The following is a 25905-nucleotide window of genomic DNA, read 5'->3' as shown; positions in this document are numbered from 1 at the left end:
ATGCTGAAAAAAGGAAAGAAATAGAGACACCACTTGTGTCATGTTTCTGTAATTTTTGTTATCGCTAAGGATGCAAATTTCACTGGTAATTTTCACTTTTGGATTCATTTATTCTTTTGCAAGAAGACCTTATTGCAAGCCACTTGATATTTTTTATTTTGGCAAACAGGCACTTATTCAAGCTGACAGAATATGACTTAATCTCAACACCCACCCTTTTCAGTGAAAGATGCAGATATTAGAGGACAATGTATGATACAGGAACTATGTCAGAGAAGGTGGGCAATATTTTCTGCTAACAATGGTCACTTCTGACTCTGTACCATTCATTCATTTTGTTCAATCGCGTGATACCTTAGTGCTCAAAAAGTATCATATTATGTTATAAGGACATTTATTATTGATGGAGGTGTACTGGTTTTTCTCAGGCTTTTTATGCAAATATGAACTATTTTACGTCTTATTCCATGGAGTCAATTCACTTCTAATTAGTACTTCAAGAAGAGAGTGAGTCTGACTGCTCTGGAAAATGGAAAAAAAATGCTGTAACTAGATGAAAATGTATTGCCATAGATAGCATGTTTACTGAAAAATTCCACAGAACTGAGAAAATCTTTCACATCCTTTCACATCATAATTGAAAGTTATATACTGTAAAACAATGACACAAAATAGATCCATATTTTTAAATAGTTCACAATAAAAGACAATGCATGAGGTTAATAATAAAGATTAATATATAAAATGGAAGGATTTTATGAGAATAATAACATTTCATTATGCCCTGCAAAGAAGGATATAGAAATATTTAAATGGTATGAAAATAACTTTATACTTGTTTCAGGTTTAACATATTCTGAAGAGTTTATGATTACATTGAATTTAATGCAAAATTATAAAATTTATACCATTGACTACTTCTCCATCTCATTAATTCCCAAATGATATGAACTGCATAAGCATGTTAATATGGAAGAAAAGTTTTGGTACGCTCACAAAATACATTTTTGTATATTTACAAATTGAAATTTCCATAGTGGGAATGCATTGCCTTTCTTTCTTTATTTTATTTTATTTTTTTCAATTAAATATATTGGGGTGACAATCATTAGAAAAAGTACATAGGTTTCACGTGTGCATTTCTATAGACATTGCCTCTTGCTCAAGAAAATTAGGAATGTGAATGCATGGCTTTAAATTGTTCTTACCATGGCTGAATTCTTAATCCACCGACGTTCTGGAATGGGGTTTCCCGCCAACAGAGCACAAGGCAGTGTGAGCTGTTGTCCCTCAATTACACTGATCACCGAAGGGCTGATTCCAATGAGTGGAGCAACTGGTCAGAGAGAGCACAGGTACCATCAACTCTACTTCACCCACAGGGAGGCAACTCTTTTATCAGACAACATGATGACTAATTATGCTATTAAAAAAAGAGTCGGAAGATAGAGATAAAGGGCCCTTCTAAGCACTGCAAGAGGGCAGGTAAAAGCATAGATGCAGAGAAAGGAAAAACAAATATAGCTATGGCATGGAAGGCCACAAATGGCAACCCAAGAAATTTACAATGTATTCAGTAGACGGAGAGTGGCTAAAAGCATTTCTAAACAGAAGAGTGGAATCATCGGGACATTGTCAGGAAATATTAATATAAAACTGTGAATAGGATTTAAGGAAGAAACTGGAAGGGATGAGATCCAGAAGGAGATTGTCATTTTCCAAGCAAATAAAACACACTGGACTCGCTCAGATGAAATGGTAGAGACTTATCGTAAAGGTGTTCTTTCCTAGAAATCAGTGAATACGTTTAACATGCATTAAAGCAAAATCCACAAGAGATTCATTTGGAAAATTTAAGTATATGTAGATGAATAAAGGAAGATACATAAAGAAAATTTTATGAAAGTGGATTAAGGAGAAACATGCACTGACAGATTTAAAAATCACGCCAAATGCTATAATAATTCAAACAATCTAGAACTAGTGCCTAAATAGAATTCCGGAGAATAAAGGTAGCAATACAAATTTAGCACGTTACCAAATGGGCATTTTAATCAGTGGGAAGAGAATATTCAATAAAAGATATTGAAACAAATGCCTTACCATTTGGAAATAAACAGTATTATATTCTTACGTCATATCATACACAATACAATTTCATGCAAACTAAAATGATAAATGTAAAAAACGTAAACAGAACTTGACTACTCTAATATGTGTGTATATTTGTATTTAGACTAAAAACAGTTTATTCAAATGGACCTTCATTTCCTCAAATGGAAGATAAGGAGCTTGGAGAAGATGATTTCCAGGGTTCTTTTCAGTTCTAACATCCTATGAAATAGGAACTAGAGTCGGGGAGGGAAGACCAATCTACCAGTCAGCTATTTACCTGGCTTTTTAAAAAAATAAAAGTGGTGCAGGCAAGAGATGATATAGTAAAAGAAGACCGATGATTTTGAAGAGTGTGGTGTTTAAACACTTAATTGCTCTTACCAAGTCCTGTCACTGTTATTGTTGTCTGGGATTGGATCTTTCCAAACTGGTTTTCAGCTTCACAAATATAGGTTCCTTTGTCACTTGCCCATAAGTCTAAAAATAAGAGATCATTTATTCACTCAACACCATCCCTGGAGCAGGAACTATGTGCGAGGCACAGGACTGAGATCTGAGGGTAGAAAATATGGCACTGCCTTCTGGTAGTTCCCATTCTAGGGGAGGAGACATACACAAAATGCAACAATCATACCACAGTGTGATAAATTCTATACTAAAGCTTCAAACAATGAGCTGCAGAAACAGAGACAAGAGTGACTGATGGCATATGGAAGAATTAGGGAAGGCTTCACATAGAAGAAAATATCTCAGCGGTACCTTAAACAGAAGATAGAGGATGGGTAGTCCAAACCCAACAGGCTGTAAAAGCAAAAAAAGCAGGACTTGAAAAATCATGGTCTGTTCTAAGAATGGGAAGTTGCACCACCCACCAGTATTTTGGAGGCTTGCAGGGGAGAGTTTTTTAGTTGACCCAATGATTGGGAGAGACTATGGGCATTTCTGGGCAAAAACTAGACAGGCGATGTGGGAGGCAGAATCACGAATGGAACAATTATCCTAAGATTTCTGAAGGTTCCACTGGAAATTCATGGATTTGATGACTGTTTATAATTATATGAGCCTATAACCTAATTTTGTGTAAGTAGAAGAAAGTATTTTAGCAAGAAATGCCCACTATTTTCAAAAGTCACTTCACCAGCTTAGAGTTTTTGAGTGAGCAATCCCATACTCTGGTATCAGTCTACATTTGAGCTGTCAAATTCATGGTGATATACAGAAACATGTATGCACATTGTATAGACATTGCCAGGATACTTACTGAGTAATTGAAATACGTATAATTTAAATGAAATTACTTCATTTTTGTTTGTACTACACTTTGAATATCAAAATAGTTTTTTTTATTATGTAGCTAGATCAAATATACAGAATTTTTTCAGAATGATAAAAAGGATATTACAAAATATTTTTAATGAAAGAGGGTGTTAGGGGGACCAGGATGAGAACCTGGGGGTTACAGTTTGTGTGCGTACAGCCAGGAGACTGAAGCTGAAGAGGCAGCCTGGTGCCTTCTAAAGAGTGTGGGTTTTTTTGTCTTGTGAGCAATAGGGGAGGCAAGAGAAGATTTTAAATAGGGGAATGAGATTGTCATCTTTGCAAGCATCGTTACTAACATAAGCACAGTTTAATCAACTGATAAGATTTTGACAGACAAAAATGTACCTTTCCATTATGAAGAGTTCCACTCCCTCTCAGACAAACTGCAGTGACAAAGTTTCTACTCTTTTGTTCACCCCAAGCTTATCACTGCAGAACTCTATCTGGTCGACTGAGGCAGTGTCCACTCAGCAATAGAAAACATTCATTTGCAATGGAAAACTCAGCAGATCACCCGGTTCGTCAGTCACACATTACTTCTAACCATGACATTTTTTATATTAATAACTCTTGGAGTAATTCGTGTAGAAATACAAAATAATACTGAGAACTAAGTTTGTAATCATGAGTTTCCTACTAGATGATTTCATTTGGACAACTGGGCCACCACTGGTCAATACATTGCTCTCTTTTGTTCTTCCCTGTCTTTCATCTCCTCTGATTGCTTCGTTTCCAAGTCTAATTGGTTTCTCTCTGGGCTGTTTCTCATCTCACTTCACCCTACTTGTATAACTATGTGAGCCTCTCCATTCTTTCCTCTCATCTCTCTTCCTATCCTGCAGAGGAGTTGTCCTGAAACAGTATTTTCAAATGCCTTTCTCTGCCTATGAAGTTTGAGGTTGGGGTGCCCCTTATTTTCAATCTCATTATATGCATTTCTTCACTGGCACATTTCAGAGCCTCCACAATGCAATCTAATCTAAAGAGTATTTCCTAGTAGGTACGTTTCTGGTCATCCACTCCGATGGTGGGTTGTAAAAGGCCTCAGTAAGGAACCCCATATTTGACTTCTATCTTCACCACAGAGCCTAGCACATCACTGAACACTGCAGCACTTGTAATTAGGCAGTCTAATCTATATTTGACAGTGTAAGTGGATAATCTACATTTAATATCATTAATAAATATGGAAATCACTTATTGGAGGCTTTCTACAAAATATCCCAAAGATGCAATTACTTTTTATAAACCAGTAAATCATTTAAATGCTTTTTTTCCTCTGGTGCCACTATCCAAATATTCTTAACAATGTTTGGAAAAGTGCAACATGTTTACAAATATCTGAGTGCTTTAATATTTGATAGGCAAAATTTTTGATGATGGCATATTTGAGTTTTTTAAAAGATCATTTGTTCCAGATAGACATAGCTTTTAATCAAGAAATTTCCATAGGGTATAGGGTCCATGCATGTGGTTATGTGTTTTTGACAAAAAAAAAAATAATAATAATAATAATTAACATTTACTACTAGTAATATTTTTCCTTTGTATACAAGAGTTGGTTCAAGAGTCAATAAAATGTAATCACTTATCCACCTACACACCCAGGTGACTCTATTTGCAATAAGAAATGGTGAGATATGAAGAAGTCATATTGCTTCATAAGCCTTTAAGATATAACAACTATTATATATTTGAATAAAATATAATTCATGTATGACAATTCTCAAATATCAGAGTTCAATATGAGTTTAAAGTGAAATGCAACGAACACAAAATGTGTTGACAAGATTAATTCACTATTTTAAGCACAGCAATACCTATGCATAACATAAATATGTAACATGTATATGTATACTTGTATAAAATACATTTCCTTTAACTTACTTGAAATAAAGAGAGCTCCCGTTCTTAGCTGGCTGGTGGAACTCACTGAAAAGGGTCTTGAGAAGACTGGCATGTTATCTAATCTTCGCCATTTAATCTTTGGTTCTGGGTAACCCTGGACATAGCACGGTAATGTCACATTTGAGCCAATTTCCATAGATACATCAGCAGGTTCTTGTATGAAAACTGGAGGTGCTGGAAGATATTACAAAAAAAGTCATTGAGACAGTATATGGGCCTATTAAGTATAAACTTAATTATTAAACTGTCAACAGATGGAATTTAAGTCAAACTGTTGCTCATATATTATAAATTTACCCTTTAAGTATTCCTGTCTGCTATTGACATAGCAGATTTCCCTTTTTGCTTTATAAATGAATAGACACACAAAAAAGTTCAACTACTCGTTTTAAACGATCAATGAAGAAAAGCGGAGAATTAAATCAAGATTAATTTAAATAAAGAGAATCTTTCATTTTAAAAATCTGTTTTCAATTCTAGTTTATGCCATACTGCTCAAACCTTTAAGCTTTCTTATGAAGAAGTTTGCCTGGTAATGAAATATAATGACACTTTACAAAACTTACTCCATTTAGTCAAATTTTTAAATGAACTTAATTTATGCCAGGGCTCATTCTTCAATAGATCACTATATAACAAGGTAATGGTATATAATCTCAAATTATATCCGTTCTATATCATATTCTTGCTTCTCGAAATCTCACATTTTTTGACATCTTTGAGTTTAAGACATTTAAGCTTGAGAATTACTAATACAAATTAAAGTAACAGATTATAGTATTTGATAAAAGGAGAATAGTGAGTGCTTAAAATCTTAGAGTTAAGAGATGATTCAGAAATTGTAAAATCATAGATAATAAGGTTACAGTTATTCACATAATTCAAGGACCCACAAAAGTCAGGAGGAAGAATTAGAAATATGCCAGAGGCACACCTTGGAAAACACCAGAATGTAATACAGGGAGGACGCTGGCAGCAAGCCCAAACAGAGGAGGCACTCAGTGTGTCCTCTAGAACTTATGAGTAAAGATGTCTGAGGCTCCAGGCAAGGAGAAACGTAGAAGGTACTGTTAGAGGGAATTCATTAAACTTGCTCATGTAGGAAGGACTCTTAGAGGAGATGCCCAAGGGAGGTCTCCTTAATAATGTCAAGGTTAAAGATTAGTCAGGAATTATAATAACTATCACTTACGGAGCCAGGGACTGGGTTAAACGATTTCCATTAATTAGCTCACTTAATTTTCACACTATCCCTATGAGGTAGGTACTATTATTACTCCAATTTATAGATGAAGAAACTGAGACATGGGTAATTTGCTAAGTGTCACATGAAGTTGAACAGTGCAGCTAGGATTGAAAATCAGGTCAATCTGACTCCAGAGTCACAGTTCCTTGTTATTTTATCAGCCTCCCCTTTTCTATGGGTTCTTACCACTGCCCATAGTCAATCTGTTTAGGAGGCTAATAAAAATGGGTCCAGAGATCACATCTTTCCTTCTCAATGGGAATCCTGGGACTCAGACGTACAATTGTCTTCTAAGCAGCATTAGTGCTTTATTAGCCTGGGAGAAAGAACCTCCTCTAACAGGAAGTTCTCATTTCCCATTATTTCCCTTCACAAATCCTGTTCCCTAAACAATCAGAACTCCTCAATCCTTTCCAAACAAGGATTGACCTTTCTCATATTGGTACCTGTGTTACTGCCATCTCTTTCAAATGCAATGTCAGCTGTTGGTCTCTGGCTATAAAAATATTGACAATTCTTTAATCCAGTTCAAAAGGCCCCTCCTCAATGCCATCTCTTCCCATCTCAAATGAATATGAGGTTTCCGAGAACTCACTCTGTACCACTCTCATGACAGTGACCACATTCAGCCTTTTCTGAGACTATATGTTTGATTTTCCCTAGAGAGTTGATATTTGCAACTATATTTTTATCCTTCATAGCAACTAACATAGTGCATTATATACATGGCTGCTAGATCTTTGTGAATGTGAATGATTCAGTCAATATTAAAACACTTCAACAATAATCGTGTGTGCATTTGCATAAGTGTATGTGATAACAACCTTGATGCAGGGCATTTGAATTTGCACTTTTCAAAAAAAAAAGAAAAAAAAGAAAAACAATGCAACTTTACAAATGCTATTCCTTGCTTTTCAAACCTAAATAAAATTAAGTTAAATACCACAGTTGAGCAATATGTTTTTAGAATGGAGTAATGCATCTGTGTTTAGATTTCTCTTAATCATTCTATATGAGAATTTGACGTATAAAAATAATAGGCAAAATAAACCTATTTTAAATAGTTATTCCTAGCTTGCTTATCCTAGATTTGTAAGGCCTAGTTAGTTTTCTCTGGAGTGATAGTAGTCATTTACTCTAGAGTTGGTGCTTTCCCAAAAAAATAGAGGTTTAGTGTAAAAGTCTCAGGAAGTGTTAAGCCCAGAGTGTGGGCATGCGAATGTGGAAATGGGACAGATAATAAATCCCAGAAGAGCAAGGAGATATGCAGAAGCCTGGGATCAACAAAGGATTTGGAAGGAAACCCAGCACACTAACATAATAAAACACAACCATCAGTGAAAATAGAGACAAATGAGAATTTTCAGAACTAAGGAAGCCAAGAACAAATTGGAATATAAAAGGATACGTGGAGCTCAAGTTGTGCTTAAAAAACACTAGATGGGAGAAGTCATCTGGGGAGAAGAAGCTTCAGGAACAGTGTCAGGTACAAGGCAAGCACTAGGTCAGGGAATATATGGACTGGCACCAGGAAACAAGACAAATGAGAGTACCAGACACTAAGTAGGAAAGCAGCCAAGGCAGCATCCATGACAAGCGAACCTCAAACACGAAGCAACTCCAAACTCAGGCCAAGAAGCCTCTTACATGTGGCCCGTTCAGACTCCAAATGAATTACACTGGGTGGATGGTAAACAGATCAAGGAGACCAGGGGGAAAGAAGCAGAAGTGATTACAGTACAAAATACGGGACTTGTATAGAAGAGGCTGTGTTGCTTAGAGAAGTTACAATCCAGTAGGTGGTTTCAGATGGCAGTTCCACTGTTTCTTAGTCTGTAAACTTGGAAAATTATTTTACCTCCCCCAGACTAAATTTCCCCATGAAGAAAAGGATGATAATAACATTTCTTATCTCATGTTGTTAAAAGAGAGAATGTTTATTAACCATTCAGCATGTAATAATCACCCAAATATCATCATTCATCGTAAATATGGTAGAGTTAATTTATTAAATCTTAGCTCTGTAGTTTAATATGTCTATTGTTAATTTCAATTTTTGGCTTCTATAAAGATCATGCTGAATCCTCTGTGATCCCCTAAATATTTGTGTGCAAGCACCTTGAGAATTACATGGGATTAATGCATAGTACATTTCTGTTGTCACTTACAAAATTTGTAAGTGACAACAGATACACTGTGTGCACACATTAGTGTGAAAATACAAAAGTTGCAAGCAGATTGACCATCTTGCTCTAAAACCTATTCCATGAAATTATTCTTGTTCCTTTAGTGATAATTAAATATATCTCTGTATAGCAACTCTTGCATTATATTAGTCAAACAGAGATTTTCTTTCCTAACATGGCTGAACACACTGTTTTGTTTCTACCAAACCACAAAACATGAAACCACAGTCTAAGACTCAAACCCTGTGTGGTGTGGAATGCTGCAAATAAAATCGCTGCCAGGCCAACTTTTTGTTTAATGTAGCCAATCTTCTTTTCTTCCAAATGACTTCACAATTCACTACCTCTTTTTTAAAAGGATGAAAGGCATTGGTAACTTTCCCTGTTGACCTGAAATGTCCATAACTTAAAGTCATGATAATGAGAAATAGAAAAAAAAGAGACTCACTACAAGAAGCTAGAATTCAACAATAATATGAAATAGTATTTTTATAACAATATAAAAATGTTTGATCTGGTATTGTTGATGCAAAGTAATAGGCCCACAAAAACAATCAGATAGCCCAAATAGTTACATGATATGGATAAAAGCATGTTTTTCTTCTTAAGTCATAAGCAACTTAGATTTATGCCTAATAGATTTGGAATTCAAATGAATAATTTTATGTACTACTAATAGCAATCCTTGCCTCAAGCCTTTTTAAAAAAAAAAAATTGAGTTGAAACATCTTCACATTAAAAGCCCAATGCTTAATCTTAAATACTACGCCACTACAATATGTGCATTTCTACATTTTTTTTCCAAGACTCAAAGAATCAAAATGACCGCTCAATTTGTGAAGTTAATCATATTCACCTATTGACACATGTTCCGCTAAGCAGCTTCAGATGAAGAGCAGTAACCACTGATCTATGAATGCACATGGGTAATGACGTCTCATTTCATCTTTACAACCAACCTATCAGGTAGGGACTATTAAATGTCAGGCAGAAAACCCAGTCTCTCTCCAGAGCCCATTCTCTTAACCACTATAGAACATCTTGGGGACAGTTTTGGGGTTTTGTTTGATTGCTTTTAAGCCTAATAGTGATAACCACAACCATTACAATTGTGATTTGCACAGTTCTTAGTTACATCCTGTATCTGTGAGGATATGTAACAATAGTTTTATGTGGCCAGACAAAGGTCTAATCAAATGTTGTAAGCTAAATGATCAGGACTTTAACAGGAATGAGGAACTGACTAAGTAAGGCATAACAGAAACCTGAAGGGCGTTGACTTTAATATTAAGTTATTTGGCAATTGTTAACAATGATCAAGGCTGCAGTGAGCAAACAACTCAGTTTATGTTAATGGATCCATTAGGATAATTACTGGAATAAAAGTTGAGAAAGCCATTGCTTTAGAAGGGGTCATAGAGTGAAGACCTTGAATATGAGTGAAAATAAAACAAAACTTCACTCAAGGAATAAAGGATAAACAAAAAACATTTCTTGGGACCTTTTCTAATCCAACACAAGTCACTCCAGCACAGACAGCCCTATTCCTTATACAGTTTATCACTAGTCAGAAGAGAGAACCTGGAAAGTCCAAAAGCTAAAAAGATTATCAAGAAGGCAGTACAGTACGTCAACAAAGCAACAAGTGTTAGATATTTAGATTTTCTCTCTTGGAGGGGGCGTTCCCTTTTTGCTGGGAACAATGACCGAGGCTCTTTCTGACTTCCTCTGGAGCGAGATAACTCTAAAAGAATGGTGGGTAAATATAAAATATCTGTTCCAGGAGAAGGGAGAAGCAGAACTAGAAAATGCTGAGAATCGAAATGTCTTGAAAATAAGAGTTCAAGACTCTTATTGAACTAAGTTCTGCACCTAGTGAACTTCCTCACATTTCTACAAGCATCACTCGTGTTTTACACTCTGCTAGTCGATTCAATACCCTTCACCCACATATTCCTATCTTATTTCCAAGGCACTTTTCTTAATAGCCATTGAGTTTAGTCCTGGTTCAAAGATTCTTGCTATGCCCAACGGCTTAACCAGCAAGAAAGCAGAGTGTTCAGCAGACAGCCCAAGGGGGGAGGGGACCATAAAAAAAAAAAAAAGAAAGAAAGGAAAACCCAGGAGGAAAAAATTAGTTAACACAAAATGAAATATTAAGCTTAGCGGGCCATGATTTTCATTTCAAGAATTACGATAGTAGAACTAAAATGTTTTTGCGTTATTTTATCCTAAAAAAACACTTTTTTTTTTTACAGTTCCTAACTTTTGTTAAAAAAAACAAAACAAAACAGTTTTGGCAGGAAAATCATCATACATAAATGAAAATACAATTTAACGAAAAGTCATATTTTATAAATTTAAGTGATGCAAACATTTGAATTATCTGTTAAAATGAAGCTGCCAGGTTCTTTTTCATACAAAGCAAGCTCTGTTTTATTTCAAGTGTTACCACACTGTAGAATTTTTGTTTTTTCAAGAAACATGAGATGGAGAGACAAGGAAGGAGGGAGGACCAAACTTCTCGAGTAATCCAACTATAGTTGTCATGCACATGATGTATCCTTCACATGGTGATTGACATTTATTTGTAGTTAGTCCTTTATTTTATACACTGAGGAGTCATTGCTAGTGAAGTAAAAAAATAAAAGTAAAAGCACAATCTGCTACCTTTGCTGTCATCAACATCTCCAAATGACGGTCTAGGGCCAAAATCTAATTCATGGCCTCCAGATGTTAATACTTAGGAATTTGGGGTCAGAATGGATGATTCTTGGTAGAAAAAGACTTGCCAATAGATGATAAGCCTACCGTCTCTAAAGTCAGGCAACCTGGGTTCAAATATCCAGGTTCCCTCCCTCCACAGCTCTGTCACCGTGGTCAGGTTGCTTAGCCTATTTAAGCCTCCATGTCCTTGTTTATATAATGGAGGTAATTAGGGTAATTTCCCCTTAGGATCATTATCAGGGTTTAATGAGATAAAACATATAAAAGTTCTTAGCACTGTGGCAAATGTGCTAAGAAAGTACTTGGTAAATGTTAGTTACCTTTATTATATTAATAATGTTAAATGCTAATTCTAATTTTGCCTTTCTGAAAAATTTTTCCAACCAATTGTTTCAAAGTTATTAGCATAGAAAAAGAAGCAGATCAGTTTGAAAACAAATTTGTCTATCAGAGCTGGGATGCTTACAGCCAACGTCCAGGGTTATCTTGCCTGTTGCTCTTCCAGCATCATTGATAGCTACACACGTATAATCACCAGCATCCAGATCTTGAGTTTCTTGAATCTTCAAAAGTCCCAAGAGAGGATCAATAATGAGGAAAGTTGAGGGCCTCAGTTCAAGATCCCCTAAGTCAAAACAAAGGGGAGACTATTAAGCATGAAAGTATTTACATAGTTGGCTATTGGTTTGATTTCAAAACTTCTGAAGAAAACCAATTGTAAAATTTTTAAATACAAGTGTCTCTGGCCCAGTAGAATGAAGTGTTTCTTGGCACTGAGCTGATTTATTAGTCTGTATAATTCTACGGGCTAACCTATGGCCCCAAATCTGGTCCTACATGAATTACAGACAGATATTTCTGCTGTATACTGTGTTTCCCCCCAAATAAGACCTAACTGGAAAATAAGTCCTCGCATGATTTTGCAGGATGACATCCCCTGAACATAAGCCCTAATGCATCTTTTGAAGTGAAAATTAATATAAGACCCGGTCTTATTTTGGGGGAAACACGGTATGTGCCTAAATAAGAACGAACTCTTTGAAGCTGATTGGCGCAATGGGAAAAGGTAGCAGTTGTCACTGTGGCTGTATCAGGTAAGAAGGGAATGAGAAGATGAAAGTTGTAGGAAGTTTCTACTACTATCTTTGTGCCAGGATGAATTTCGGTTACCCAGGAAATGCTCAGGAGACTACAGGGATTCTGAATTTGGTTAATGACCAGGTTTTTGTTTTGCTGAATGCTATCAATTGCATTTTATCTTGTGAGAGGTATAAGCTGCCTAGAGGAGTCTGAGAATGGCTGGTAGAGAAGGACCCACAGCTAGCAGGAGAAGGTAGGGAAGAGCTTGTTGGTAGAAAAGAAAGAATGGATGAGAAACTTCCGACAATGGCCAAAGAGAGGTGTTGTACAAGTCTCCCAGGATACCTCTACTAAATCTGTTTTATTCATCAAAGTTCTGTAAGTTGGAGTTACGGTTTTTTTGAAAGAAGCAGGTAGGGGATAAATGTATGGGGGATGGAACCACGTATTGCGTTTGACCTCAGTGTGAGGGTAGGATGACCCATGAAAGCTTAGTCATGTCTGAGATACCTGTATATGCTGTGTATCCCCCAGCACCTCAGATCCCCTGAGAACCATTTCTATTTGAAGGCAGGCAGGCAATGCCTCAACAAATCTGTAAGTTAGGTTAGCCTGTCCTTATATTCTCCCTCCTCCAAGCTGTCTCCTCTTCTAAGAATATAATTAACCAGGATGAGAAGTATTGTAAAAAATACCTCGTACTGGATGCCAGCTTAGTGTCCATAGCTTTTTTATTTGTTTTTGTAAAGGCTTATATCAAACTCTTTGTGGAGGTCATGAAAACTTCCAGGAGATTTTAGAGCCATTGCTCTTAGAGTTTTATAGCATGCCCAGATGTCAAGTCTGAAAAGATACTCTCTAAAATGTCACAGACTAGCCTAGCCGTGGGCTCTGGGCCTGAGAACTACAGAATTAACTCCCTGAGCTCCTAACAGGCAAAGAGAAGTCGACAGCTAGTAATTCTCTAGCACACTATAAAAAGCACCAACCAATAGACTCAGGGCAACAAACAGACAATTCTCTTTTTGTTTTTACAATTTTGAGAGGAGGAGAGGTCAAAAGAGCCATAAATTTAACAGCACAAAAAATTATATTAGCATCCGCCAATGCCAAAAATAAAGTATTTTTCAGCATTCCAATATTTAAAACCCCAATCATCCTTTTAAGCTTGCTACTACATACCACACGAGAAAGAAAAGCAACTAAAGGCGTGTCTATGTGCCTCTGGGAAATTTTCATAAATAAAAGCAGATGATGTTGACATAAACTTTCCTCCCACTAAGGGAGGATGCCATGTGATCTAGCTGTTCTTCAAGAATTAAAATATTTAGACTAAAACGCTCTCCCTTATTTCTTCCATATATGTCAGAGACCATAACAGGATGAAATAAAGACCTTTTTTTGCGAGTAGCTTTTTTTCAGAACCAAAATGTTTAAAGAATAGCAGTAATAAAACAAAATATGAATTGGAGAACACTGGTTTGATCCAGTTTCCATTTTGATCACATCTGAACAATCTCTCTTTTCTTGATTTCTACTGAAAAATTAGTCATCAGACTATTGAGAAGCCAGAGAGAAATACAAAACTTTAACCTGGAAATTAAATAGGCTTTAGTTTCCATTAAAGATTAGAAGAATGTTATACGTAGTAAAACATATAAACTTTCCTGATAATTGATTCTAGGATTGATTAATTATTACCATTGAAGAGGATTCTCTTTCTGCTGTAATTTAAATTCAGTTCTGGTCTCTATGGATGTAAACATCAACAGAGATCATAATTCCTGGCAAAAGATCTTTTCAAATAGCTGATGGAAATTAAGTGGTTCTCAAGAATGTTTGTCTCAAGAACTTTTTACATTCTTAAAAATTATTGGGGAATTTCAAGTTTTTGTTATGTAGATTATATTTATTTGTACTTACCATTTTAGAATTGAAACTGAAAATTTTGAAAATGTATGAATTTATTTTATAATAAACTCATGACATTTGAACATAATAAATACATTTTATGAAAAAATAATTATATTTCTTAAAACAAGTAAAATTTAGTAAGAAGAGTGGCATTATCTAACATTTTTGGAAATTTCTAGAATAATCTCTGAGTGTTCAAATTTGCATCTGTATTCACTTTATCCAATATCACATGTCACAGAGCCTCCAAAAAGTCCACAATATACTTATGATACAATGAATGTGAAGAGGAGAAATAACACCTGAGTATTACTAGGAAAATAACTTGAATCTCATGGAGTCCCAGAAAAGAATTGTGGATTCCTAACTAAGTACACTTTACGAACTACTGATCTAAATAAATAAATCCAATTTCTTTAATATTTTACCAGAAATACCCTTTACATAACATGTTAATAGTATCCCTGATTCTTCTTTGAACCCACTTTATGTTGCTCATTTCTAAAATAATGAAAAATCTGAAAGTGTGGTGGGCGTTTGTACTTATGGAATTCCATTTCTCTATGGGTCCGAGTGGAATATAATTTATTAAAGAATGGTGGTTGCCAGGGGCTGGGGGAGGGGAAATGGGGAGTTACTGTTCAACAGGTATAATATTTCAATTACGTAAGACAAATACGTTCTAGAGCTCTTCTGTACACCATGGTGCATGCCTAGAGTTAACCATATAGCATTATACACCTAAAAATTTGCTAAGAGGGTAGATCTCAAGCATTCTTCACAACAATTAAATGAATAAATAAATAAATAACCACCTACTTTATTCAATCAGAATTGCCTGAAGAAAAAGACATTTAGAAAAAGGTCTTGTTATGGTTAGGGTAAGAACTCTTGTCCACCCCTGTGATTTCCATAAGGTAGGTTTTTCCTAAACTTCCTGGTATCTCCTCCTCTATAGAAGTTTCTCCTCCCCCTTTCTTTTCGGGGCCAGTCTGCATGTAGAAGAGTTTGTCCTCTAGTTTTGCTCTTGATGATCCAGACTCTGCTTATGTAGTGACCCTCCTGTCACGGGCGGAGTAAGTAGCCCTCATCCCGGGGTCCACGGACACTCTACATATTGTTGATGAATGTATGTCCTCCATCATGGAGTATCTAATACCCACATTCTAGCTCTGTTGGCTCATAACTCACACAGAAAAACGGGATATTATTACTGGGCCCATTGAACTCTAACATCGATGATTGAGAGAAGAATGTAATGAGTAGTCAATTCTAGAATCTTCTATGTGGTGGCTGCATAACTCCCTAACTCCTCCTTTAGTTTCCAAGCCATTTGTGGGACCAAGCTGACATGAAGACTAAGTTATTCAGGAAAGGAGCCTCAATTTAGGAGAATAAAAGGCTTTCTCTACAACTTCTGTATACTGTATGTATGACTGGCATAGAAATCAGTAAGTTCCATTACTTCTAAAAATTTTTGTTTTTAATATACGCTACTGACTGACATATAAAGAAAGAAATACTGCCTTTATAACACGTGTGTTTTTTTCTGAATCAATTTAATTATGACAGGACCTTGAAATTGATATCTATTTCATTTGTAATTTAAAGACTTTAGTATTTTAAATAAGTAAAGTTACTTTATGTTAATTGAAATAAACCTAATCAAGAAGCAAATCCGGAAATAATTTATGAGAGAAAACATGAAGACTAAAAATCATTTAACGTGGAACACGGCATTATCTCCTAATTTCCTTCCTTGTTTTTGATTTCTGCTATTTAAAAGTGTTTGTTTTCTACACAAAGCCTTTCTTTTTTGCCTTATGTTCCCCAAGCATTTGAACCCGAGATGAATTCATAATTTTGTGATTATGACATCAACCCGTTGCTATGGAAAAGTCTGTGATTTCATAAACAGAATCATAACAATAGTGCTTTGTACTATTTAGCATTTTTCATCTGAAGATTAAAAAAGTATTTTGCAAACAGTATCTCAATAATCCTAGCAACCTCCCTGTTAGGGCGTTTGCGGGAAGCTGTCTTTCTCATGGATTGGAAGAACTGAGACAGAAACAGAAGCAGGATGTTTTACACAGACATATGCTGTCAGTATCTGAGCCTGGACCAGGACCCCAAGTGTATTCTCACTAAGGAAAAATGGGACATTACTATTATTTTATTACAGAAACACAGAGGTGTAATCTCTGTGTTACAAATATAGGCAGATAGTTTTTCTATGTCTGCTATAAGCACCTATCAAGCATGAGGAAGCTGACCACGAAATAACATGTCTCTTAATTGAATAACATGTGCCATTCAATTTTAAGCTTCAACGTGTGTCTTTATTTGATCACTTTATAGAAAGCGTCCTTGAGAATCTAGAAAACTTTCTAATAGTGAGAGTGATTGTCTTTAAGAAAAGTGAGCTGAGAATCAGTGGAGCTATGTTAAACATTAGCTGAGGATTCTTGGACCATTTTCTACAGGAAACAATCCTAAACTAACAAAGAGAATGTTCAGCTGGATTAGCAAAGGCGAACCTTTCCTGCTTTGATTTTCACGGTCCTATAATCCACACCAGATGTCAAATCCTGAAATGCAGAGTGAAGAATTTTAAACTATTGTCTCTAGTGAGATCATAAACACATTTTATGGGGCTGCTAAGTCACACACCAAAACAAACTTTTAACAAATCATTTTTTTTAAAGCAAAAACAAAACTAAGTCCAGACATGAACATACTTAAGACATGTACCTTTGAACCATTTCACTTGAGGTGGAGGAACCCCCGACGTTTTACATTCCATGACTGTTGTGTCCCCAATGGAAACCAAGAGCTCACTCTGAACGACGATCAACTTTGGGGCTTCTGAAAACAATAAACATGCAAATAGTTAATATCTAGTACAGTGCCACACGTGCCTTGTTTATATTTACTAAATAAGCCAATAAAAAAAAATCTATCCTTATTTATGTACTTGTGGCTATTTTAGTTTTCATAAACAGAAAAACTTTTATAATGCACATGCACATAGATGTGTGTGATGAAAAGATCATTTATTCAGGCCAAAAAAGGATATGAGGCAAAAAATAACTCTGATGAAACAAGAGTCCAAAGAAATTTAGGAAATTAATTGGATGGTCTTTATGTAAAAAGAGGTACATAAGGAAAGACAAATCTTGGAAACTGAGTACATCTTATAGAAACAATGCTAGAAGAGCAGAAAGAAAAATAATAGTAATAAAAATATCAAAAGAACTGTATAAGGCTCACTTGGCTACATTAGGACTTGAGGATAATAAAACTGCAGGTAAATTTACTGTAACATTTTTATGTAACTTTAAGATATTCACGTCTAACTACAAAGAGATAGTTGCAGTTTAAGGCTGAAATCTGCATCTATAAAACGTAGAGTCTCCCAGGTTTGACTCTATTTTTCCCTTTGATGCTAACTATAGACATACTCTAAGTTTCTTTCCTTAGCTCTGCTCATTTCACCCCCTTGCCTAATATTTAGTTCACACACACATTTTTCTCTTAACTGGACATTTTAGGACTTCCTAACTTCAAATGAAGTAGTTTTAAACAAAGTCAAGAGTTAACTTCTCGAAGACCATGTCACTCCTCTACTAGAAAACCTTCAGTGACTCCGTTTCATAATTCCCTAGTTTGACTTTCAAAAATCATAAACCGGTCCGAGCTTTCTTTTCAACCTTACCCTCCATGTCACTTCCTTACTTATCCCACGGTATGGAGTTACACTGCAAGTCCAAAACACTCCCTACTCTCTCCTATCTTCCCGCTTTTGCTAAAGCTGTTTCCTCTGCCTGAAAAGCCTTTTGCCACAGCTCTTCAAATCCTACTCATTCTTCCAGACTGAGTTTAAACCCTGTCTCATTTGAGAAATCTTTGCAAATTCCTTAGTCATAATTAATCTTTCGCTCTGCTAATCTTCTACTGCAGTACTTATCTTCTGTCTTCTGATATTTCTTTATGCAAGCTCTTGAAAAGTAAGGACTTGGTAACATACATTTTAAAAATTTATACTGCATAATCTTTAGCACAACATTTGGGTGATAAACAAGTTAAATAAATGGGTCGAATACTTTGGCTCTTTGAAAATGAACCAAAATTTGCTTCTGCAATGCAGAATCTGTTTCAACCCCCTTTCTTCATTCCCCACTAGCTATTGCCTCTCCATCTGGGTGTTCTGTGAAGACTTGTAATTGTTATCTCTATATCTCTTATCCCTTCCCTTCTCAATTTGCTTATCATGTGCCTTCTTCATTTCTATAAAGGAGACCACTTCTTTCCAGGCTTTCAGGTTCAATACGTATGAGACTTTTGCTACTTCCCATCTATACCTACGAACTACAACTCTCAGTTTTTACTGTGGTTCTTTTACACCCCTTCCTCTCCACTGCCAGTTTCACTGCCTTACTACGCATGGCAAATGAGATTGAATGAAAGGGCGGGTTGCTAGCCATTAATTATCCACAAGTTACAAACAAACATTGAGCTATGTAACGCCATTGTCCTTTATTGGTTTAAAAAAGATTAAAGGAAATATTCTGTTCTATTCAATATTATATATTATTAGAATGCGTAAGATTATATATTATATTATATTAATTATATTATATTATATTATTCTATATAGTAGAACATGTTGTATTCTATTACATTATGGAATATTATATTGTAGAATAATGGTCATGAAGTGCACTTTCAATAAATGTTTGAATCTGGAAGGGAAAACTGAATATGAAAATTGAAAAATAACGTATAGACAAGATAAATGACAGAAATGTTATAAACGGTTTTGAATAGAGGTGGAAAATATAAAATGGACGTTGAGGTAAACCAGAAAATATATTGAACTTATTAATTAGTAAGTGAAATACTATAGAGCATAAATGAACCAAGGAAGGATGGAACTCTGTGGACAATCTGGAACTCTTCCATAGTCTGGACGCTTCCTTGATTTCTGTTGACTAACGAAGCTATTCCCTTCCTGAACTTTTAACTTAAATTAGTTATAGTATTTGCTTTTATCAATGTGTGAAATGAATAACAAATTATAAGACTAGGTATAACTCATTCCTAATACTAATTTTCAGAAAAGTACTTTTACACTGCTTAATACGACCCTCATCTCATTTTAATTTCCTTTTAAACTGAATATACTTGCCAACGTATCTGAGGGTAGAAGTCTGCTTATCTGTTCCAGCTGAATTACTTGCCAGGCAACCATAGATCCCGGCATCTTTGGGAACTGCATTTTTGATAAATAAGGTCCCTTCTGAAGTCATCCTATACCTATGAACAAAAATAAAATAAAATTGAAAATACCCTAATAATAGTATCAAGGAACTACAGCACCTTCCTCTCACATATCTTCAAATATTTGGTTCTGACTGCAGAAATGATTAACATTATAATTTCATAAGCAGAAATGTAATAAAAATAATAGTAGTAGCAATAATAATAGCAATAAATAATAATAATAATAATAAATCCCATGTATCCAGTACTTGCGAGGTGCCAAAGACTGCCTTAAGAGCTTTACTAACATTCAAAATTTTCAAAACAACCCAGTGAGTTAGATATTATTATTATCTCTGGTGTACAGATGAGCAAAGAGGTCCTATAACTTGCTCATAGTCAATAAATAAAAGAAATGGAATTTGCACCCAGGCAATTTTACTCTGTGTGAACTGCTAGCTAAATGGTTCCTCAAAATGAAAACCTGGGAGATGCAAGGACTCATGTCACTCAGTGAGTCAGTGATGAGTCTAGGAATACGAGTAGAATCTGGCTCATACCTCAGCCCTCCTCCTCCTGCCAAAACCAGAACAATGGAAGCCCAATTGTTGGAAACTTCATTGTTTATGTTCCACATGTTCATTATGTTCTTTGACAATGAGGGGATTCAATTATTTTTAAAGCATCCAGTAGAATAAAGCACTTCTCAATAAAGAATAGTAAAAGTAAAATGGGGTTACAAAGAATGTCTACACACACTTCAGTTAGAACTGCTGCTCTATCCTTTGCCTCCCTCTCTCTCCTGTTAAATCCCAGGGCCACATTTTTAATAGATTGGTTAAAACTACACATTACTTGACCTCACAGAAAGTCTATTATCCTCACTTCAAATACTCATGGTAAACCCACTGTTACGGTGTTGTGTTTGCAACACAAAGTATTGAAAAGCACTTAGTCCAAGCTATTGAACTCAAGACTTAAGAACCTCAAACTCTATAAATTCATCAAGTATTATTGTATTGACATTTCCTGGCCTAGTTAGAAATTTAAAGCTGTGGATTTGGGTCAGACTTCTCTTAGTCATAGGGATTTGATCAGATTAGTTTTGTCCAGAAATTTCATCAACTTGTCTCACTCAATAAAAACAAAGAGCATGATGCAAATCCACTACCTGTGTGAAGCCATGATAAACATATCATTAATAGTCCAGGTGATTTTTGGTTTGGGATAACCTGTGGCAGAACACATGATGGAGACCTCAGATCCTCCCGTGAAAGACTGATTCTTGGGCATCACAGTGACTTTGGGCAGTTCTGCAAATAAAAAGAAACATATACAGTGAAATGACAATTTACCTTGATGTCAGGAGCTTCCTGTTAGCAAACTTGTAGGCTTCTCACTATCATGTCCTGGTTTATTTTGGTTTTTTTTGCACTTCCAAGAGTCCGTTTATAAAAAGTAACAATTGATTTGCAGTACCAATTCAGTAGACTTGCTCCCCCAGGCCAGCAGGAGTGGCAGACCCTGCCTTCTGGTTCCTCACGGCCCAGGTTACACAGAAGTCCCAGCCCCCACAGATCCCGCCACTTTCTCTGAAAGCCTGATGCAGTCTGTGGCCAGGACCCTGGAGCCTGCCTCTACAACCACAGGACCAGGGCAGGAGGGTGGAGGGCCTTACCTCTGGCCATTCATTCAGAAACCCTGAAGCTCAGCCTAGCCCTGTCAGCCCATCTGGAGCCCCAGGCCTGCTCCTCTTCATGGGTCCTGGAGACACAAGGATGACAAGGCCCTGCTCCCAGAGCTTGGGGAGGGTCTGTCACACTTTCCTTTGAGGAGATGTCAGAGCCCTGGATCTAAGGCTAGTGACAGGAAGGGGCTCGAATGAAGGTCAGGGGAGTTGCAAGAGTGGGACACAGTAATATTTGGCAGCTCTGGAGTAGATCGGTGGTCCCTCTGTCCATTCTCTAGCCAGATCCTGCCCTACCCCCTGGTCTTTGCCACTGGCTTGGCCCGGTACCAGGCTCTGTAGTGGCCCTGTTCTACCGGGGAAGAAGGCAGTCCTCATGGCAGGTGTCCACATGCTTGGGGCTGTCAGCCATGGTGGGGACAGCATCCAGCGCTTCTACCTTGAGTGTTTCTCAGGAGAAGAGCTTCGTCTTTGCTTGCAGAAGGGAGGAGAAGGTAGAGTATACGACAAGTATGAAGGGCACTTGGGCCTGGATAGCCAGGTAGAAGATGCGTTTCTTGAAAGGTAGCGGATCCCCCTTGTCTTTCTACGTGCCCTTGGGGTAGATCCACATTTTGAGCATCTCCCACGTTGGCCGTCATGATCACAGCAGTCCCAGAGCACTGACAGTTGATAAGGACAATGTCCCCAAAGTACCTGATCAGGCCCACAGGACCCGTGAAGAGCAGCTCCCACTTGGCCATGTGCACACAGCCCCTGGGAAGCACCTCCATGAGGCCCATCGCATCCAGGATGCTCTGGTGGTTAGAAATGATACAGGGGTGGTCCACCTCCAGCTTCTAGAAACCCTTCATCTCAAAGTGAAGGAATACGTGCCCTTGAAGGACCAGATGAACCAACTGATGATGCTCACGTTCTCCACCACCCGGCCCCAGTAGTGCAGTAGGCAGATGACAGCAGCCACAGTGGAGACCGCGAAGGAGCTTTTTGGGTGACCCCAGCAGGGATCTGGCCCCATCAGTGCAGGAGAGAAACCACAAGTAATGAAAGCCGGAGAAGTAAATTCTCTTTGAGAGTAAAATGAATTTGCTCCCAATGTCATCTTTCTGTATTTCCAGTGGTTGTCTTGCTACTTATTCCTCCCAGCTCACCACTGGCTGCTGGCTGCTAATCTGGAACTTCAACAAAAACCTGTTTTCAGGCAAAGTCCCTAGATAGGGTCTTTTTGCCTCTTTAGTGAACCCAGGTTTGGAGTCACAACTTGTCCTGACTACTGCCTGCTTTGTTTGAATTGCCCTTTTTTCTTTTTGTTTATTAGCTTATAAATTCGTTAGGTAGAGACCATGTCTTTCATATATTCCATATGCCATTATATTCTACAGTATTTACCATCCTTTGCATGTCATGCAGTGACTTGTAAATAAAACACACTTAAAACTGTTGATGGAATACGTGGCCATTCCTAAAATGTAATTTTGCTCTGAGAATTTTCATGCCTACCAGCCTCTCAAGATCCTACTATATTGATCATTTGCCTCATGTCTATGGATTCGGAGGACCTCAACGTTACAGAAAATGTCAATTATTCAAAGTTCTACTTTTATGGCACAAAAAGACTTGAAAATGAAATATTAAATCAGAAATTTATTGTGAAAAAGGAGACAAAAAATTATTTGGGGTAATTGGGAAACTGTTGACATATCTGGTCTAATCAATTACACATTTGCATCTATATTACTACTGAGAATGACCTAATCTTTAAGGAAGGGACCATCAAAACAATACTAAATAATTTTATTTGTGTAACTATCCCCTACTCACTAACATAAAGGAAAATAAATTCACTTCCCACAGTGTTTGAAATAGATGTCAAAAATAAACAAATTAATTAAATAATGTGGAGTTTTGCACAATTATTATGTTCTAAGCTCTGTGCTAACTTATAAGGATGCACTGATAAGCCAAACAGACAAGCATAGTGTCAGCTTTCCATTTAATTGGGTTTTTACTATTAAGGAATTTGAGAAATTTAGTTAGTCAGTTATAGCTGGAAATATTTATGACATATCTTTACTATAAGTTAGTCTGCAAATTGTTTCACTAAGAAAAAATTAGCCTGTGGAAGCCTTATTCATTTGAAAGAGATACAAGTGGCACCACTAGACCCGGCAGCTACACAATTGAACAAATGTAATTATTGCCTAATTGCTAGCAGCTTAAAATTGTCATTTTTTTTTTTTTTTTCCTGTTCACATTTTGTTTTTCAAATTATGGTTGTCTTTGAAGTTAATGTTTGAAGGGTTTTTCTGGCACATGGACTTGGTTTATAAGCTCATTATTCCATGGATTCTTCTTGGTGAATATAGGGCTAAGGAGAAGTGTGAGGTCAAGGGCAGACTGGCCATGGCCAGCAAGTTCAAATTGTGATTCCATCTGGAGTCCATCAATTCTAAAATGTTGAAAGACTACACATGCTGTGGGAGCACTGCAGTCAATCTTCAGGGGATGAGGGAGAAAAGATGAACACTTCTTTTTCTTTGGAATTTATTGAATACCCACACTGACTCAGTCCCACCTTGCTCAAATAAAATGTTTCTCATGTCTAGCTCATTTGACATAGGACTGCTGCAAAGATTTAGCAGCTCTCGAGATTTTTGTCTAAACAAGGTGCCTTCCAGTGGAGTCTGCCAGAATTAACCTGGCATCTCTCCCAGTAAGAATCCCACTGGTATGCTCTGTAGTTCAGATATCAAAGTGAAAATAAATATCAGTTAACCAAATCAGGATGCAGAGAGCTAAGAGGTCATTTCGCAAATAAAGCCTGGATGTAGGGTGTTGCTCAGGGTCATGAAATAAGTCTGTGTGTAACATACAGATGGGATGACATCATCCCACAGAAGGTGAGAAATTTACCATTGCCCTGGAAAGAATATTCCTGCTGGTGATAAGAAAATCAGAAAGGACATGAACAAATATAGGGAAGCAAAATTAGATTTCTACCAAGTAATAGTTGAATAAAGATGGTCAGAATGATTCAGACTTTACTTGACTGGTTTAAGAAAGGTTGTAATGAACCACTATAATTATTTCAATGGTCAATTTTTTTAATTCCTAGAAAAAAAAAGGAATTCCTCTTGTTTTCATAAAGTAATTTTAATAAAGCAAGAACAAGGAATTAAAGAACCATAGTTCAACTCCATCAAAGTCCAGAGTCCAATTTTTGGCTTTGGGGAGAGGTAATCCATTCTTAACTGGCTTTCAATCTCTTTTCATCACAGAGTCATCACCACCAATGTGACTATCATTATCATCACCACCACCACCACCATCAAACAATAACACCATCACCACAAATAACAACTTGCTTTTCATTAGCTAAGGCAATGGGAACAGGGCACGCTATAAGGTATTAAGGTAGTCATTCATTTCTTATATTTTAATCATGACAAAAGCAAAATACATATGTTTTTATAATCTCAACAAGGATTTTAAAAAGTTAAACACAGATTATGATACTAAGAATAAAAAATGAACACTAAGACATAGGTGTCTTAATACATAATAATGGTAAGGTTGGCAAAAGGAATTATAACTGCCCATAAAAGCAGCCATTGCTCTGCCTACCAAGGCTAGGGAAGATAAAATCTTGCCTAGCTCTTGGAAATCTCCCATATCATATTCACATGCAGGAGGCATGTTTCCTGTCAGTGGTTGGTGGGGTCTGATTTGTTGCTGTTCTGCCTCTGGTAGGAAATTCTCAAAGAAAAGACCTCAGGTCTAAGGTGAATTAATTATCATCAACAGGTTTGTAAGATAATGGTAATGCTTTGAATTACCTAAGCAACAATTTAAAATATTTTTCACCACTGGTATATTTAGAGTAGCTGGACAAATTTCTTTGATTTTTCATTCTTGCACACAACAAACATTTATTGAGTACCTACTACGTTTCAGACACTTTATGACCAGAGATCTCAAAGTATAAAAAGCATACTATGCACAATTAAGGACTAAATCTCTCTCTAGTAGTCAGTTCATTGAAATAGGAAGGTGGGCAAAAGCCATTGAGTGCCTATTATGATGCACTAGGTATCTAACTCTAGCCCTATCATTTATTTTCCACAATAACCCTCTGAAGTGTTACTGCTACTTTACAGATAAAGAAACTAAGGCTCAAAATGGTTAAATGACCCATGGTGTCTGGTCTATACCTTAATGGAGACAATACTAGTACCTGACTCACAGGGTTATCGTGGATTAGCTAAATTAATATACATAAAACACTTAGAACAATTCCTGGCACATAGTAGGCACTAGGTAGTTTTGCTATTATTGATATTCCATTGTATGGTAAAGTATGACAAAAAATGACAAAATGAGTATATAGTATTTAAAATATATATTTACATATGTATTATCTAGACATTCATAAATGAAACTTGGTCAGAGTTCTCACA

At 36.5% G+C, this 25905-nt stretch overlaps 1 protein-coding gene and 1 pseudogene across 6 annotated transcripts in view; both read right to left on the bottom strand.

Moving 5' to 3' along the window:
* The window catches only part of HMCN1 (hemicentin 1), a 489269-nt gene that overhangs the window by 182915 nt on the left and 280449 nt on the right, over nt 1-25905 (bottom strand). For all 6 annotated transcript variants that reach the window (XM_074322402.2, XM_088801634.1, XM_088801635.1 and 3 more), the window contains 7 exons: nt 20933-21074; nt 19688-19815; nt 17251-17364; nt 11969-12127; nt 5323-5517; nt 2497-2592; nt 1209-1336 (listed from right to left, as the gene is read on the bottom strand). In XM_074322402.2, the coding sequence (XP_074178503.2) occupies nt 1209-1336; nt 2497-2592; nt 5323-5517; nt 11969-12127; nt 17251-17364; nt 19688-19815; nt 20933-21074 (962 nt within the window). The remainder of the gene's footprint in view (nt 1-1208; nt 1337-2496; nt 2593-5322; nt 5518-11968; nt 12128-17250; nt 17365-19687; nt 19816-20932; nt 21075-25905) is intronic.
* LOC109450560 (1-acyl-sn-glycerol-3-phosphate acyltransferase beta pseudogene) lies at nt 21801-22466 on the bottom strand (annotated as a pseudogene).

This window comes from Rhinolophus sinicus, chromosome 11 (genome assembly GCF_057876585.1).
Source record: "Rhinolophus sinicus isolate RSI-liver-muscle chromosome 11, RSI-T2T, whole genome shotgun sequence".
In the NCBI taxonomy this organism is placed as follows: Eukaryota; Metazoa; Chordata; class Mammalia; order Chiroptera; family Rhinolophidae; genus Rhinolophus; species Rhinolophus sinicus.
The sequence above is the reverse complement of the archived record's forward strand: the minus strand, read 5'-3'. Positions and strand labels throughout refer to the sequence as shown.